Here is a 17,698-nt window from a genome sequence, read left to right as displayed (position 1 = left end):
ATGGAATATTATGTATTTAATGTTTCCTAGGTATTATCAGTTTGTGCAAACCTGGAAATTCTGGGATTCAGTCTCTTATTGGGGTACTCTGTATACCAAATATGGAAATACGGGTAGGTAGTGAATAATTAGTACTGATATAGGAATAATATTGGATGTTTTAATGAACATTTAAAATTTTGATGATTTTATCCGTTTAGTGGTTTAAATGCAGACTCCAATTATGAGACAACTAGCCTTGACTTTATTTGACCCCCACGTCTAAGTCAATAATCCCATTATAAAACTCCTTAAGCAAGTTGCTTGCTTTTTCTGTCTCAGTTCCTTGCACATAAAATGATAGTGGAATCACACCCTGTATGTCTGAGAGCAGGGAGTGGAGGAGAGAAAAGTGCATGAATTAACTTTTACTCTGACCACAAGTCCAAGCAAAATCACAGTAGCTGCAGTTATGAGTTTAAAGCATTGAATCTGAGATAAATAAAAATGTGACTTCCCAATTACCTGCTAAATCAAGTGGATGGTGGCAGCACTAACTGTTCTAAAAAACTGTAATCCGAGTAGCCTGAGCTTCTGTAGAATTTATAGTGACAGTCAGGCACGCTTCTAAAGTAAACAAGCCCCTTCCTTTCTCTTCTCCAGATCACAGAATCATAGAATGGTTTGGGTTGGAAGGGACCTTAAAGATCATCTAGTTCCAACCTGGCCTTGAACACTTCCAGGGATGGGGCATACATGACTTCTCTGGGCAACCTGTTCCAGTGCATCACCACCCTCACAGTAAAGAATTTCTTCCTAATATCTAATCTAAATCTACCCTCTTTCAGTTTAAAACTATTACCATTCATCCTATCACTACACTCCCTGATAAAGAGTCCCTCCCCACCTTTCCTGTAGGCCCCCTTTAAGTACAGGAAGGCTGCTATAAGGTCTCCCCAGAGCCTTCTCTTCTTCAGGCTGAAGAAGCCCAACTCTCTCAGCTTGTCATCATAGGAGAGGTGCTCCAGCCCTCTGATCAGCTTCATGGCCCTCCTCTGGACTCATTCCAACAGGTCCATGTTCTTCTTATGTTGGGGGCCCTAGAGCTGAATGCAATGCTCCAGGTTGGGGTATTACAAGAGCAAAGCAGAGAGGTGATTCTCAACCTCTCAACCTCTCAACCTGCTGGTCACACTTCTTTTGATGCAGCCCAGGATTCGGTTGGCTTTCTGGGCTGCAAGCACACATTGCGAGCCCATGTTGAGGTTCTCATCCACCAGCACCCCCAAGTCCTTCTTCTCAGGGCTGCCGTCAATCCATTATTCTCTGCCCAGCCTGTACTGATACTGGGGGTTGCCCCAACCCAGGTGCAGGACCTTGCACTTGGCCTTGTTGAACCTCATGAAGTTTGCACATGCCCACCTCTCTAGCCTGTCAAGGTCCCTCTGGACGACAGCATCCCTTTCCTCCAGCATGTCGACTGCATCACTCAGCTTGGTGTCATTGGCAAACTTGCTTAGGGTGCGCTCGATCCCACTGTCCATGTCCCTGACAAAGATTTTGAACAGCACTGGTCCCAGTACAGACCCCTGAAGAACACCACTTGTCACCGATCTCCACTTTGACTTTAAGTTGCTGACCACAACTCTTTGAGTGCAACCATCCAGCCAATTCCTTATCCACCGAGTGGTCCACCTGTCAAATCCATGTCTCTCCATTTTAGAGACAAGGATGTCGTGCGGGACAGTGTCAAATGCTTTGCACAAGTCCAGGTAGATGACATCGGTCACTCTTCCCTCATCCGTCCGTGCTGTAACCCCGTCATAGAAGGCCAACAAATTTGTCAAGCATGATTTGCCCTTAGTTAAGCCATGTTGGCGGTCACCAATCACCTCCTTATTTTCCATGTGCCTTAGCATAGTTTCCAGGAGGATCTGCTCCATGATCTTGCTGGGCACCGAGGTGAGACTGACCAGCCTGTAGTTTCCCAGGTCTTCCTTATTCCCCTTTTTAAAAATGAGGGTTACGTCTCCCCTTTTTTAGTCACTGGGAACTTCACCGGACTGCAAGGACCTCTCAAATATGATGGAGAGTGACTTAGTCACTTCATCCGCCAGTTCCCTCAGGACCCGTGGATGCATCTCATCAGGTCCCATGGACTTGTGCACTTTCAGGTTCCTTAGATGGTCTCAAACCTGATCTTCTCCTATAGCGGGTGGTTCTTCATTCTCCCAGTCCCCCGCCTTTGCCTTCTGTGACTTGGGCGGTGTGGTTGGAGTACTTGCAGGTGAAGACTGAGGCAAAAAAGTCATTGAGTACCTCAGCCTTCTCCATGTCCTGGGTAACCAGGGTCCCCCGTTTCCTTCCAGAGAGGGCCCACATTTTCCCTAGTCTTCCTTTTATCGCTGACATACCTATAGAAGCTTTTCTTGTTGCCCTTGATGTCCCTGGCCAGATTTAATTCTATCAGGGCTTCAGCTTTCCTAACCTGATCCATGGCTGCTTGGACACTTTCTCTGTATTCCTCCCAGGCGACCTGTCCTTACTTCCATCCCCTGTAGGCTTCCTTTTTGTGTTTGAGTTTGTCCTGTTCACCCATGCAGGCCTCCTGGTGTTTTTGCCTGACTTCCTCTTTGTTGGGAGGCATCGCTCCTGAGCTTGGAGGAGGTGATCCTTGCATATTAACCAACTTTCTTGGGCGCCTCTTCCCTGCAGGGCTCTATCCCATGGTGCTCTACCAAGCAGATCCCTGAAGAGGCCAAAGTCAGCTCTCCTGAATTCCACGGTAGTGATCTTGCTGTATGCCCTCCTTGCTGCTCTAAGGATCTTGAACTCCACCATTTCATGGTCCCTGCAGCCAAGGCTGCCCTTAAGCTTCACATTCCTCACTCAGCCCCTCCTTGTTGGTGAGAACAAGGTCCAGCATAGCTCCTCTCCTCGTTGGCTCCTCTATCACTTGGAGAAGGAAGTTATCATCAACCCATTCAAAGAACCTCCTGGATTGCTTATGCCCTGCTATGTTGCCCCTCCCAACAGATATCATGGTGATTGTAGCCCCCCAATGGGACCAGGGCTTGTGAACTTTAGGCATCTCCTATCTGCCTCTAAAGGACCTCATCCTCTCATTCTTCCTGGTCGTGTGGCCTGTAGCAGACCCCCACTATAATGTCACTTTTCCCTGTCCCTGCCCTCCCTTTAATCCTCACCCATAAGCTCTCAGTCAGCTCTTTATTTATCCCCAGGCAGAGGTCTGTGAACTCCAGCTGATTGTTGACATAGAAGGCAACACCCCCTCCTCTTTGCCTGTCCTTCCTAAAGAGTCTATATCCTTCCATTCCAACACTCCAGTCATATGCATCATCCCACAACATCTTGTGATGCCAATAAGACCATGGCCCTACAGGCGTGGGCATGTAACTCCTGTTGTTTATTCCCCATGCTACGTGTGTTTGAATAGAGACATTTAAGTTGATGATGATGAAGCTGACTCACTGGCTGGAGTGGCTGGAATTCCTTTGTGCTGCTCTTCAGGTGATGTCCCACTGCCTTGTGATCCCTCTCCAGGCTCTGGGCGTCTATTGCTGTCACTGGCATCAAACTGGTAGGAGTGGGATGGATTGAGGTTCCCCTCCCCCAGCAACTTTAGTTTAAAGCCCTCCTCACCAGCTTGGCCAGCCTATGACTGAAGATGCTCTTCCCCTTCTCTTACAGATGGACCCCATCAGCCCCCAGTAGACTGGGTTTAAGTCCATGGTCTAAGTACCAAACTCCTGTCTGTGGCACCAGTCCTGTAACCATTTGTTGATTTGCCAGATTCAATTGGTCCTTTCAAGCCCCTTCCCTTTGACCGGGAGGACTGATGAAAAATCTACCTGTGCTCCATAGTCCCTTACTGCCGCTCCCAGGGCTCTGTAATCCTTCTTGATGCCCCTCAGACTGCTCCTGGTTTAACACTGGTGCCCATGTGGAACAACAGCAGTGGATAATAGTGAATTGTAAAGATTCGTAGCCTGTCAGTAACATCCCTGATATGAGTCCCTGGCAAGCAGCATACCTTTCCAGAGAGCACATCAGATTGGTAAATAGGTGCCTCTGTACCTCTCAGAGGAATTTTGCCTACTGCTGTCACCCATCTCTTTTTCTTAGTTGCACTGGTTATTATACAACGGGCAGGTTGGGCTGCCTTACTCAGCTCCAGCATCTCTTGTGATGTGATGGGTCTTTACTCTTCAGTTGGCAGAACAGCAAAGCATTTGATTCATTCAGATTATGAAAATAAGCATGTTATCCTAAAAGAAACCCTGAAACAAAGACACCAATTTTAGCACTCTAGAAATCACGACTTCAAAAATAATAGTAAACATTTTTGTAAATCTATAAAATTTCTGAAACTTCTGGTTTGTTTGTTTTTTGCTAGCATGGTCTGCTTGAGGTTCTTTATGATATATTTCGCCTTCCTCTCCCTGTTGTTGCAGAAGAGTTTATTGAGGCACTTCTCAGTGTAGGTAAGTAGTTTAGTACTGGTTCACATAAAAATTCTTTTTATTAAGCTCTTCTACAAATTTGAAGCCTTCACTGTTACTTCTGTCTTGTAAAGTATGTCAATCTTAACCATTTCATCACTGAATTCATTGGGTGTTCTGAAGCCCTGTTTAAAACTTTAGCAATTGTTCAGTGTTGATCAAGCTACTAGAAGTCTAACTTTCTTCTGGTATCCTTACTATATATCAGTTGTAAGTTTCATACAAGAGCAGTAGTGTAGCATTTACACAAAAGACTAAATGCGTTACTATAAATTAGACTTCTTTGAAGTGTTAGAAGCATTAGTAATATAGAAGTGTCAGTGCATGCTACAGAAGTTGTGAAAAAGGGTCTTTGCTATATATTGTGTATCTGCTAGCTATCTGCTGCACTTCAGCAGACTTACTTTTCCCAGGGCAAGTGTATGTGTTTTCATGCCTATATATTTAGCAGAGTTAGTCTTTTATCTTTAGAATTGCTCCTTTGTAAACCAAAGAGTATCTTCTGCTTTGTCTCACAGTGCAAAAGTATGAGCCCAAAAGAAGCAAGTCTCGGCCTTTAATGTTCCAGCAATTCTATTCAAACCCTGGTTATAAGTGTCTTTGTCATGCAGTTGTATCATCAAGCTTAATCCCTGTTATGTGCTTATAAGTAAATAAATCATTCTTTATCGCAAACTTGCTACTTTGCAACATATGGATGTATGGTTTAAAATTTTAGATGTTTATGATATTTTCTGTTAAACAAGTTTGATGTGTTTATGAATTGGAAATTTCATTATTTTGGTTGATACTTAAATGAGATCTTTGTCCTAGCTTTGAAGTTAGCCTTGTTTTGTGCAGGAGTGTGGATTTTATGACTTGTTAGAGATCCCTTCTGACAAAATTTTCTATAATTTTAAACCTGAAATAACAGTAGGAATTATTTACATATTGACAACTATTAAATTAACACCATGAAATCCAGTGATATAATTACCATTGTCCATATTTTCTTGTTATAGATCCAAGCAGATTTCAGGACTGCTGGAGACTTTCTGATGGCTTTGTAGCTGCTGAAGCTAAAACTATACTACCACATCGAGCCAGGTCAAGGTGAACATTTTGCAAACTCAGTCTAAACTCTTGTTTTAGTTTTCTGTTGTTGTTGACAAAAATATTTGTTGTTTTCTTGCAGACACAATAAGAAATGTACTTTCTAAACCATTTCCATACCTTTTTCTCCTTAGGCCTGATCTCATGGATAATTATTTGGCTTTAGTGCTTTCAGCTTTCATTACTAATGGACTTCTAGAGGTAACTAATGTCTTGAAGTTTAAATGGATGCTTGCTACTTTTTTTTCTATAAACATTAAAATAAGGTGTTATACATTAAATGTAATAATTTTAAAACTTTTTTGAAGGGTCTGGTTGAAGTGATCACAAGTAGTGATGACCATATATCTGTTAGAGCAACTATCCTTTTAGGAGAACTTTTGCACATGGTAAGTAAGACTTTTTGCTGATAATAGGTAGTATTAGTAGCTCACTGTAAATAGATATTTCCTATTATAGCTTTGAATTTATGTTACAAATTTGGAAGATCCACTTTTCATTCAAAATAATAGGTTATTTTATATTACAGCATATGTCACTTCATATATTAAATCCAGCATGAATCGATAGGAAGGCAGTTTGGAATGTGCTGAAAGTGCTAGGGCTTATGCTTCAAGGACAGTCCTCAGTAACCGGTTGTATTTTAAAGCTGGACTCCTGCAAACTCACTCATTGGTTACTGTGTTTGGGAAAAGGACTATTGATGCTTTTTGATTTTCCTAAAGTGATGGTAGCTCTGTGGCAGTTTGTTTAGCTTTCTGCTTCACAGGCTAGGCAGATGAAACTCTTTTCATGTTCACCTTGATGTGGCTTGGGAACTTCATGTTATTCATTCAGGCAACTCCAACTTGGAGTGCTCTTTCAGCACTGCTGTTGGTAGCCCCTGCTGCAGAGAAGCTGAAGGGACCTTGCTTCGTTCCTTTTCCCTCTCCTTAAAATCTCTCTTAGAGTAGCTTCTCTTTTTTTCCTTCACACTGTATCACAAGAAAATTAAAGTTTTACCATTCCATACTGACAGGATTTATATTTATTTCAACAGCTAGAGATGAGAGGAAATTGTAAATTTATTCGTAGAATCATAGAATATCTCCAGTTGGAAGGGACCCATAAGGGTCATCGAGTCCAACTCCCTGCTCCTCACAGGACTACCTGAAACTAAATCATATCACTAAGAGTATTGTCCAGATGCTCCTTGAACTCTGATAGGCTTGATGCCATGACCACTTCCCTGGGGAGCCTGTTCCAGTGACCAATCACCCTCTCAGTGAAGAACCTTTTCTTAATGTCCAATCTGAACTTCCCCTGACGCAGCTTCATTCCATTTCCTCGTGTCCTATTGCTGGTCACCAGAGAGAGGAGATCAGCACCTCCCCCTCTGCTGTCCCCCTTGAGGAAGTTGTAGACTGCGAAGAGGTCACCCCTCAGCCTTCTCTAAGCTGAACAAGCCAAGTGACCTCAGCCGCTCCTCATAAGTCTTGCCCTCGAGGCCTTTCACCATCTTGGTCACCCTGCTCTGGACACACTCTAGCAATTTGTTCTTCTTATACTGAGGCACCCAAAACTGCACACAGTACTCGAGGTGGGGCCGCACCAGTGCGGTGTAGATTGGGACAATCACCTCCCTTGACTGGCTAGCTATGCTGTGCTCGATGCACCCCAGGGCACGGTTGGCCCTTTTGGCTGCCAGGGCACACTGTTGACTCATATTCAACTTGCCATCAACCCAAACCCCCAGATCTCTTTCCGCAGGGCTGTTCTCCAGCCTCTTGTCCAACAATTTGTATGTACAACCAGGATTACCCCGTGCCAGGTGGAGAATCCAGCACTTGCTCTTGTTAAATTTCACACGGTTGGTGATTGCCCAGCTCTCTAGTCTATCCAGATCTCTCTGTAAGGCCTCTCTACCCTTGAGGGAGTCCACAGCACCTCCTAGTTTAGTATTGTCAGCAAACTTACTTAATGTACATTTGACTCCTGAGTCCAGATCATTTATAAAAACATTAAAGAGCACTGGCCCTAAAATAGAGGCCTGGGGAATCCCACTGGCTGCCAGCCTGATGTATCTCCATTTACTATAACCCTTTAAGCCTGACCCGTCAGCCATTTGCTCACCCAATATACTATGGACTTCTCTAGCCGCATGCTGGACAGTTTACCCAGAAGGATACTGTGAGAGACAGTATCAAAAGCTATGCTAAAATCCAGAAACACCACATCTACTGGCTTCCTTTGTTCAGCTAGATGGGTGACCTTGTCATAAAAGGAAATTAAGTTAGTTAAACAGGACTTTCCCCTCATGAACCCATGCTGGCTATGACCAATGCCTGCATTGTCTCTCAAGTGGTTTTCAATAACTCCCAGAATAACCTTCTCCATAATTTTGCCAGGCACTGAAGTGAGACTGACAGGCCTGTGATTATCAGGGTTTTCCTTCTTACTCTTCTTGAAAATTGGGGCAATATTTGACAGCTTCCAGTCGACTGGGACCTCTCCAGACTCCCAAGACCCTTGAAAAATAATGGAGAGAGGTCCCGTGATGACATCAGCCAGCTCTTTCAGTACCCTGGGATGAATCTTATTGGGCCCCATAGATTTATGCGCATCCAGCTGGAGCAGCAAGTCTCAAACAAGTTCAGGGTCGGCTGGGAGCTTATCATTCCTCCAGTCAGGGCCTTCCAACACAGGGCTCTGAGGGTCCCAGGGCCCATCATTGGTGTTAAAGACAGAGGTGAAGGAGGCATTAAATAGCTCTGCTTTGTCTATGTCCCTATTTGTGAGGTGAGTGAACTCATCAAGCAAGAGCCCAATGTTATCTCTGATTCTTGTTTTGCTGTTAACATATTTTAAAAAGCTCTTTTTGTTGTCCTTCACAGTGCTGGCCAGCTTGAACTCTAATCGAGCTTTGGCCACACATTTTCTCCCTACAGTGGTAAACAGCATCTCTGTAGTCCTCCCATGTTGCCTGTCCTTGCTTCCAAAGTCTGCACACTTTCCTTTTCCACCTAAGTTCTAGAAGATCCCTGCTCAGCCAAGCTGGCCTGCCCCACTTGCTTGACTTCTGATGCTTTGGAATTGCCTGCTCCTGCACTTTTAAGAGATGGCTCTTAAAAAGTGACCAGCATTCCTGGACCCCAATACCCTCAAAAGCAGATTCCCAGGGAACCTTACACACTAGCTCCTTCAGCAGCCCGAAGTCTGCTCTCCCCATATCCAGGGTTGAAGTTTTGCTGGCAGTTTTTCCTACTATCGCCAATGATTTGGAACTCAGCTACTTCCTGGTCACTGTGACCAAGACAGCCACCAATCACCACTTCGCCCACAAGCCCCTCTCTGTTTACAAACAACAAATCTAGAAGGGAACCTTTCCTAGTTGGCTCCCTTAGTACCTGCACCGAGAAGTTATCTTCAACATGCTTCAGAAATTTCCTGGACCTGTTCATGTCCACTGTATGATATTCCCAGCTGATGTCTGGGAAGTTAAAATCCACTCATAAGGACAAGGGCAGCTGATCTAGAGATATCCCTTAATTCCTTGTAGAATAATTCATTGGTGTCATTGTCCTGGCTGGGTAGTCAATAGTAGACTCCTACAACAAGATCTACTTTATTTGTTTTCCTGTTAATCCTTACCCAGAGGTTTTCAACCATGTTGTCACCAACTGCAAGTACCATACAATCCAACCCATCTGTTATGTACAGCACCATGCCCCCGCCTCACCTGCCCTGCCTATCCCTCCTGAGGAGCATATAACCATCCATCACAGCACTACTGTATTTGTCTTGCTCAGGTTGATTTAGCCTACTCTCGACCAAAACCAACCAAAAGAAACCTGCCTGAAGAGCAGAACTTAACCTAAATTATTTTGGTTTAGAGATGATATTGTTTTCATATACACTCTAGTGCCTTCTTTCAGCCTGCTGAGAAACTGTTAGTCATGTGAAGTGATATGATTTACCTTTCTTGCAAAACAGTTCTTTCTTTTTTATGGCCTTTCTTGATGGCAAGAAGCATATGCAGCAGAGCAGTTTTTGATCGGATTTCCTGTGGTTTGGTTTTTTATCTCTTTTTTTCCCCAAATGAACTCCAAAAAAGATGACCACAATCATCAGGTATAGGATTGCTTATCACTACAGTGATTTACAACAGCTCAGTTCAGTAGCATGGATTACAACCACAACAAATCTGTTCTTTAGTCTCTTCAGTGATTTTTTTTTCTTTAAGTAATTGGTGGAATTTTTTTTGAGTTTTCAGTCATCCATGTAGTTTAAAAAGAGGAATCTGCATTAATGTATACTATTAAATGTCCAGTAACTTATGAAGTTATTTCTATTTATCAGATAATTTTTTGGTGCAGAATCGTTGGTAGTCAAAAGTATTGAATGAACATCATAAATTGTGTTTCTGATTTTAGGGTTTTTTAGTACTTTTATACATGTGACATAAGGATATGTGATGCTTTGCATGTTTTTGCATTTTACAACTTTAAAAACCACCAATGCAAAAAATACAAATGAGAAGGCTCCAAAAGAAGGCTCTGAGTCCTAAAATTATCTTAAGTTATTTTCAGTTGTATTTCAGATTGATTAATTAGATCAAATATTCAAAATGGTATGTGTAATTATTTCTCTGCTATTATGCAAAAGGTAGTTTTGTTTTCATGCATTTGTGAAAGTCTTGTGAAAAGTGGTAGATTCTTCAAATGCTCATCCTAAAGAGATGGCTGAAAATGTTGTAATAAGTTATTCTAACTAGTCTTCTGTTGTTATTTAGGCAAACACAATCCTTCCTCATTCTCACAGCCATCACCTGCACTGCTTACCAACGCTAATGAATATGGCAGCATCTTTTGACATCATGAAAGAGAAAAGACTGTAAGAATTCTAAGTTACACTTAAAAGTGAAAATTTGTATGTCTCCTTTTCCCCCTGCAGTTGAGTGAAAACCTACACTACGAGTTTTCTGATGGCTGAAACCACTTCTGTCTTTATTTAAAAAAAAAATGGAATATAGAAATGCTCTGTGACACTAGGGAAATAGTTTCCAGTGCATGATTCCCAAAGTGTGATCTATTTACAGTAACAGTTTAGAAATTCAGACATTTGGAAAGAAAGTTTTGATAGTAGATTTCAGAACACTGTTGCACAGACTGCAAGATTTTATTACTTTTTTTACACAGAATTTTTCTTAAATTAACTCTAAGGCACTGTTTGACCAAGCACCATCTGAGACATGTTCTGTGTGTTTGACCTCTTCATTGTTTCACACTTCTTTTTCGGCATTTTGATACAGTTAAGCTTTCCAAACTAAAAAAGTCTGTACCAATTTTTATCTTTTGGTGTTTATCTATAGCTAATGAAATAGTAATAGACCAAATCAGTGAATCATTATTAGTGTGAACAAGAGCAAAAAACCATAATATTGGCATGGGGCCGTTTTTTTAAAAACTTTTTTTTAGAAGAAAATTATCATTGTAACAATAGTAATTATGTTAAAGCTTTCTGGTGCTTTTGTTTGAAGTTTGCACTGATAATTTTTTTCAGTTCAGTTCATTTCCATTTAAATAAAACACTGAACAGAAAATTTAAACATCTTCGTGCAGCATTCTGCAGTGGCATGTTAAGCAGCATTAGGAACTGTTTGGCACTCATGGTACTCGAGGTATTTTTAGGCATCTGACTTGAAACAAATGTTTATAGAAGTTTTCTATTCCTCTTTGAATGAGAAATACCTGAATTTTGAAATTTTAAAAACCTATGGGCTTTTTTGTTTTCCTTAATTTTTAGAATTTCTCTATACATCTAGTAATCTTGCAATTTAACCTCAGAAGTGCTCTGTCATAAATTAAATACTGTCTCCTGGGTATTTCACACAATTTAAACTCTCTTGTGTAAAATAATTTATTAGATTCCAGTGTCTTTAAAATGTGTTTCTCTAACTCAGTGGTCTTACTTGCATTTCTTTGTAGAACACCATTTAAATTGAGTGTGTCGGGGTTTTTTCTAATAGTAAATTATAGGAAATGTTTTTGTTAATTACCCTTGCCATTCCTGATCTGGTTTGTTAGGTCAATATTCTGATAAATGTATCGTAACTTTGTATTTTGTCTTCCGTTGTGTTGTCAGTGATAAAGTACAGAATCTTTTTGAAATGCTACTGTGAAATGATAAATGCTGCTTGTAGAGTGCTTCCCAGAAACTTAATGCTCTTCTGCTTTTTAGTTTTGAAGGTTTCTTGCATGTTACTAGAAGATTTTGATACGTGAAAACACAGCTATTTTTCAAAAAGATCATATCTGAAACTCCTTCACAGGGTATTCCACTTGGTCAAAGGTGTGGGAGGAGAGGAAGGATGAAAAGCAAAAGGAATATATTTGTGGATTACTTGCAGTATTTTTACTTTTTGGACATACCTGATAGAGTAGTAAGAAGTCCAGGTTTTGTTGGAATAAAGTGATTTTGTAGATGTAGTATTTGTGATATTTAGAGATCTTGGTTTTGGTCAACACTCTGCATTGTTTCATACTCTGAAAAACTGTAAACACTGTTACAGATTAAATTTATGTAATTTAGGTAGGTGATCGAATTCACAGGTATTTGTTTGTTTGAAGAGAATACAAAAAACCCACTCTCCTACTGTTAAAGGAAAAATTTACACAGACATGGGTACCACTAGGCTTGCTTTAATCACAACTCAGGATTGGGCCACCACCTCAGTGAGTGGCAGAGAACAAAGGGATACAGCACAGCTTATATACACTTATCAAATCATTAATCAATGTCTGAAGTTTTTAGAAGTTTCCTTTGGTCTTGTCAGTTCTGTGAATCCATCACCTGACCCTGTCCCAGTTGATTCATCTATTTGATTCCAGTCTCTGCCTCGGTTCCAAGGTCCTCCTCGGATCATGATCTTCTTTCTGCCTGCTTTAACTCACACAATCCTTCGAGCACATTTAGTCTTTGAACAATCAATTCCTATTCACATATACTAATTTTTTCTAGAAACACCTGTGTTTCTGAGAGCACCTGTGTATACAAATTGATCACCTATTATTTCTCTATTCTCCCACTGATTAACTTGACTAAGTTTTAAACCAGCCTTGGATTAAGGCTGTACAAGGGACAAGGCCTGGTTCTGCCATTTAGCAGCTTCAGCACTTTCAATTTCTTAATTCAAAATACATTTTCTTTAACACCTACCCTATGAGAATTTTTGTTTATGGGGAAGAAAGGTAGACTTACCTCCTGGTTTTTGCACATCCTTATTTTATTTGCTCAGTAATTTTTTTTTCTGCTACTGTTATTTTGCAATTAACTGTTTCTGCCCGTGTCAAATGTCATTTCTATTACTTCCTATTTTTCATAGAAAATTTCTTACATGCTTTTGGTGAGCTGTTTAGATATAAAGAGCAGGAAATATACTACTGATACTCCTGCCACCCTCTGGGGAGGGGAAGAGAATTTACAAGAAATAGTATTTTTAATCAGTTGAAGCTAGCCATCTCAACTTCACTGTGGAATGTTGATCTGCTGTGACATCTCACAGTACTTTACCAACTTTAAACTTTGCAATATCTTCTGGGAACTCTGAAAGGTACCACTAATTGCAGAGTAGAAGAAAAGTTATCAATAAGGCTCATACTTTGATACTTAGAAATTCTGAAATACATTTTTCTGTATAATTTTAGTACAAGACTGAGGGATATGGTAGTATAAAAACATATAAAGAGGCTTTGGAATTGTTGATGAATTCTTTCTTGAGCTATATTTATTTAACTCAAGATATAGCAGTGGCACTCTTTAGTTGAATAAGTTGTCAAATACCGATTATAGTATTTTTTTTCTATTAGACGAGCAAGTGCCGCCCTCAGCTGTTTAAAACGTTTTCATGAGATGAAGAAAAGAGGACCTAAACCTTACAGCCTCCATTTAGATCATATTATTCAGAAAGCAATCTCAACCCACCAAAAAAGGGATCAATACCGTGTGCAGAAAGACATCTTTATTTTAAAGGTATTACCATTACTGATTTTCAAAACTGAATTTGATTTTGTATTTTGGAGGCTTATATCCCACCCCCCAAGCTTCATTCTGTCATTTAATTCAGAGTAATTTATGTGATTTCTTTGTAGAATATTTTTCATTTAATTTTTCTTCTAGCTACTTGTGGATAATATATTGTATTTCTAGAAATTGAGGAGTGAAATTACAATAATTTTTAATGCTTTTAAGTCCCAATTATAATCTCTTACTATTAGATTTTTAATGCAGTTCTAGAACCATGCAGTTTACTTTCAAATGCAAAAAATACTGTGGAGCATAGCCCTTTTAATGATTATTACATGAACAGTAAGTATATCATGTGACAAGACATGATGCAAGGAAACTTACTGTATTTTTTTTATGTCTGTATTCCAGGATACAGAAGAAGCACTTGTAATGAATCTTCGAGACAGCCAAGTTCTCATTCATAAAGAGAACCTTGAGTGGAATTGGAATCTGATAGGGACCATATTGAAGGTGAGCATAAAATGGGCGTGATACTATTTTTATAAAATTATTGGGGGATGGGAGTGGGGTGTGTATTGTGTGTCTCCATTACACATGTGAGCTTTGACTTTCTAATATCAATTCCATACTATATCCTATAACCTCTTTGATTTCAGAAAATTAGGATCTCATGGGTTTAATCAGTGCTGATATAGTATCTTTGTATACAACCCTTAAACTATATACAAAAATACACTACAGTTAAATCACAAGTTTCTTAATAAGCATATATTAAATTTTAGACAACTTTATTTGTATAGAAATAGACTTTATGGAATGAGATATAGTGACTTTAAAGGTGCTAATAATTTAGACTTCAATCCAAACTACATAGGATACTGCCTTGTTCAGTTTCATAGCAGATTTTTTTAAAAAATAAAAAATAATGTGCACTGAAAATAAAGGCTGGAGGTGGGTTTTAGATCAAGCTTCACATGCTTAGACTGAGCCACATATGAAAACTTCAGTATTATGCAGTCTTATTGTACGTTTTGAACTAATACAAATAATTTCATAGCATCAAGTTCATTACAAAATGAATTTGTTTTCACAAATTATAGGAAACATCTCTGACAGAGGGAATTATCTTAAATATATTTAATGTACAGCTTTTAAGGGACTGCCTCTTTTTTTTAAGCAGAGGAGTTACTTTCTTTGAGTAAGAAAACCTTCTGAGTACTCCATATAGTCTTAGAGCCAAAATAGCTCCTGTCATTCTGTGCATCAAAGCCATCCTTCCATTGTTACCCCCAAGTAACATTTTCTAACATTTTCATACTGTCATATTTACTATGTTATTATAAAGATGTCAAAAGTACAAAACAGAGTTAATGGTGACAAACATTATCAGGATAATATTAAAAAACCCAACACCCGCCTGTCACGTTGAGTCTGATGAGTGGCCAGGGTGGGGGCAACAGCCCTCCTGTTGAGTCAGGAGGTTTGGAGAGGATCCCCTTGCTTTCTAAACTCCTTCTCAGAGAGGAGTCTAGGTGCAGCTAGATCCAATCCTAGTCTCAGACCTGGTCAATGGGTCTAAAGGATTATGTGTACAGCTGCTCATCAGAGTTAATGTTTGTCTGTCAGAGCCCAGTTAAGGATTTTCACTAAAACAGTTTCACAGAGTTGAAAAAAATAAATAGATGATTCATTAAGGCAACAGATATAACAAGTTCGGGATTGCTGTTGATAAATACATGTACTGCAAAAATCAAGCTCGAGTTAAAAGTACAGCGCTTTTGTTAGTAATATTGTCCTGGATAGCATCCGATGTAATCGGAAGCACAAATCTTACCAAAGAGGCATCCCTGCTTGGGGAGGAGAGGGGTCCAGGCCTGTCAACCCATCCTGTAGTCAGGGTTCTCATCCTCAGAGAGAAAAAAAAATAATCTAAAATGCCAGATTTTATACTCATGACAAGGTGGGACCAAGTCAATTATTGTGTGCCAATTGGCCCTTAACAAGGTGTCCATTCAGGAAGGTCAGTTGGGCCCAATGGTTCAGTGCAGAGCAGAGAGGATTCAGTACAGATAGATTTACGGTTACAGATGCGCAGGAGTCTTCCTAGCCTTCAACGAAGCAACACCAAGCTATGAGGCCCCTGCTTCACTCCAGGTGTCGCTCAGTTGGTTTGCTTGTTAGACTGCATCTGTTATCTATTCTGTAAGATAAACATGCTGTTCAAGTCAAACTCCCGTATCCACTTTGAGCTGAATACAGTTGTTCATTGTTAGGTCAGGATGGGAGGGGGGGGAAGAGGGGAGCACACCGCCACCCCATCCCACCACCACCCCCAAATAAAATCCCCCTAAAAATTTCTGTGTAGTTTTTCATGGACTAATAAACTTAAGAGAGTAAGAATCTCTCTGGTATAAAGACTTGAATAGGTACATGACAGTAGCTTTGTTCCACTGAATTCCACTGTTTACAGAATTTTTACTGTAATACTACTAGACTACTAGATATCTATGATTATTCATCATAGATATTTTTACCTTTGATTCAGTATTAAAGATATTATCAAGAAACTGTTCTTCAGAATCTCACTTTTTAATTAGTTTGTGTAGTACTTTGATAATGGAAGTTTTATGTAGTTGACAACCAAGGGAGTTTTTGGTTTGTTCTGGGTTTTTTATCCCTTGAAATTTAGGTCAAGCTGTCAGTTTTCTTGTTATCTCAGACCTCCCATGCAGTATATTTTCTAGTGTCCTGTCGAACAGTTCTAAATGTCTTAAAATCAGAGATGACTTCTGTCTCTCAGAATGAGAAGTTACTGTGTTTTCTGGTTAAATTCTAACCACTTTCGTTCCTGTTAACATTATCTTAGCTTACACTGGATTTGTGCAGTTTACTAGAGTGGTCCATCTTTAGTCCCTGAATCAGCAGGATCCAGATTCCAGTGTTTGGACTTCACCATCTCATGTGGCTACTCACCTCCCTTCTGTCTCAGTTGCAGCCTCACAGCTGCGGAGCATCAGCTTTCCTACCACCTCGCTACTTGCATCTCATATGCTCCCTTACTGCCTTTTTTTACTTGCTTAGCTTGCTAAGCTGCTAAAAAGAGCAGCAAAAGTGGCAGTGGTCAGGATGGAGGAATTGAGACTGTTAACAGTAGAGCTTCATACTTAATATGGTACTGTGGGTTCAATGTTACTAGTGTAGTCAGTTTTACTAATCATTAACTAGTGCACTATATGTCTTAATGTTGCTATACCAATTGGAAATATATAACTGTATTGCTTAGGTAGGAAAGAAAAATGTTTGACATACTTTTTTCTGTCTCTTCCAAGATACTAGTAGCAACAAAAATAAATCTAAAACCATAGAGTCAACAGATGGCTGTAAAAACAGAGGAAAATTTAATATGAAGAAAAGATAGCTCCAGAAGAGAGTATTATAGCTTTGTGTGATCCTTTTTAAAACATCTTACAAAGTATCAACAGAGGAGTTTAAATACCATTTTAATAAGCAATATTTAGGTGAGCTATAACAGAAAAATTATTATTTTTAAACCAAGTCAGATTAATAGTAACAAGAACAACAACACCTGATTTACCTGTTATGTGTATCAAAATGTTTGCTATTTGCAGAGAAGAAACTGAGAAAAATTGTTTATTTTTGTTAGCATGTCATAGTTTGCTATTTTCATAGAAAGTATTTAACACAGAGGTCTGCTTGAGTATCAAGAATTTTATTTTAACGTGGTTAAGTGCAGTGCTATATGCCTGGCCACCTGGGTTAGACTTGCTGGCTTTAGTGGCTGTATGATGAAGCTGTGATTCCTAGAGACTTGTTAGTCCTGGTGTGATGGGTTGACCTTGGCTGATCACCAGGTGCCCATCAAGCTGCTCTATCACTCCCCCTCCTCAGTAGGACAAGTGGAAAAAAGATGAATGAAAGCTCATGGGTTGAGTTAAGGCTGGAGAGATCACTTACCAATTACTGCCACAGGCTAAACATACTCGACTTGGGGAAATTAATTTAATTTATTGCCAATTAATAACAGAGGAGGATAGTGGGAAACAAAGACAAAACTAAAAACACCTTCCCCCTACCCC

The 17,698-nt window shown here is 40.0% G+C and overlaps 1 protein-coding gene across 6 annotated transcripts in view; it reads left to right on the top strand.

Annotated features, from left to right (window-relative positions):
• LOC129783027 (rapamycin-insensitive companion of mTOR-like) overlaps positions 1-17,698 on the top strand; it is a 109,195-nt gene that overhangs the window by 57,098 nt on the left and 34,399 nt on the right. For 5 of the 6 annotated variants that reach the window (XM_055792680.1, XM_055792678.1, XM_055792681.1 and 2 more), the window contains 8 exons: positions 31-113; positions 4,397-4,484; positions 5,504-5,594; positions 5,729-5,795; positions 5,903-5,983; positions 10,366-10,466; positions 13,442-13,604; positions 14,010-14,111. In XM_055792680.1, the coding sequence (XP_055648655.1) occupies positions 31-113; positions 4,397-4,484; positions 5,504-5,594; positions 5,729-5,795; positions 5,903-5,983; positions 10,366-10,466; positions 13,442-13,604; positions 14,010-14,111 (776 nt within the window). The remainder of the gene's footprint in view (positions 1-30; positions 114-4,396; positions 4,485-5,503; positions 5,595-5,728; positions 5,796-5,902; positions 5,984-10,365; positions 10,467-13,441; positions 13,605-14,009; positions 14,112-17,698) is intronic. The other variant, XM_055792679.1, reaches the window with a different exon arrangement.

Source organism: Falco peregrinus, chromosome W, assembly GCF_023634155.1.
Source record: "Falco peregrinus isolate bFalPer1 chromosome W, bFalPer1.pri, whole genome shotgun sequence".
Classification (NCBI taxonomy): domain Eukaryota; kingdom Metazoa; phylum Chordata; class Aves; order Falconiformes; family Falconidae; genus Falco; species Falco peregrinus.
This window is presented reverse-complemented; position numbering and strand designations above follow the sequence as displayed.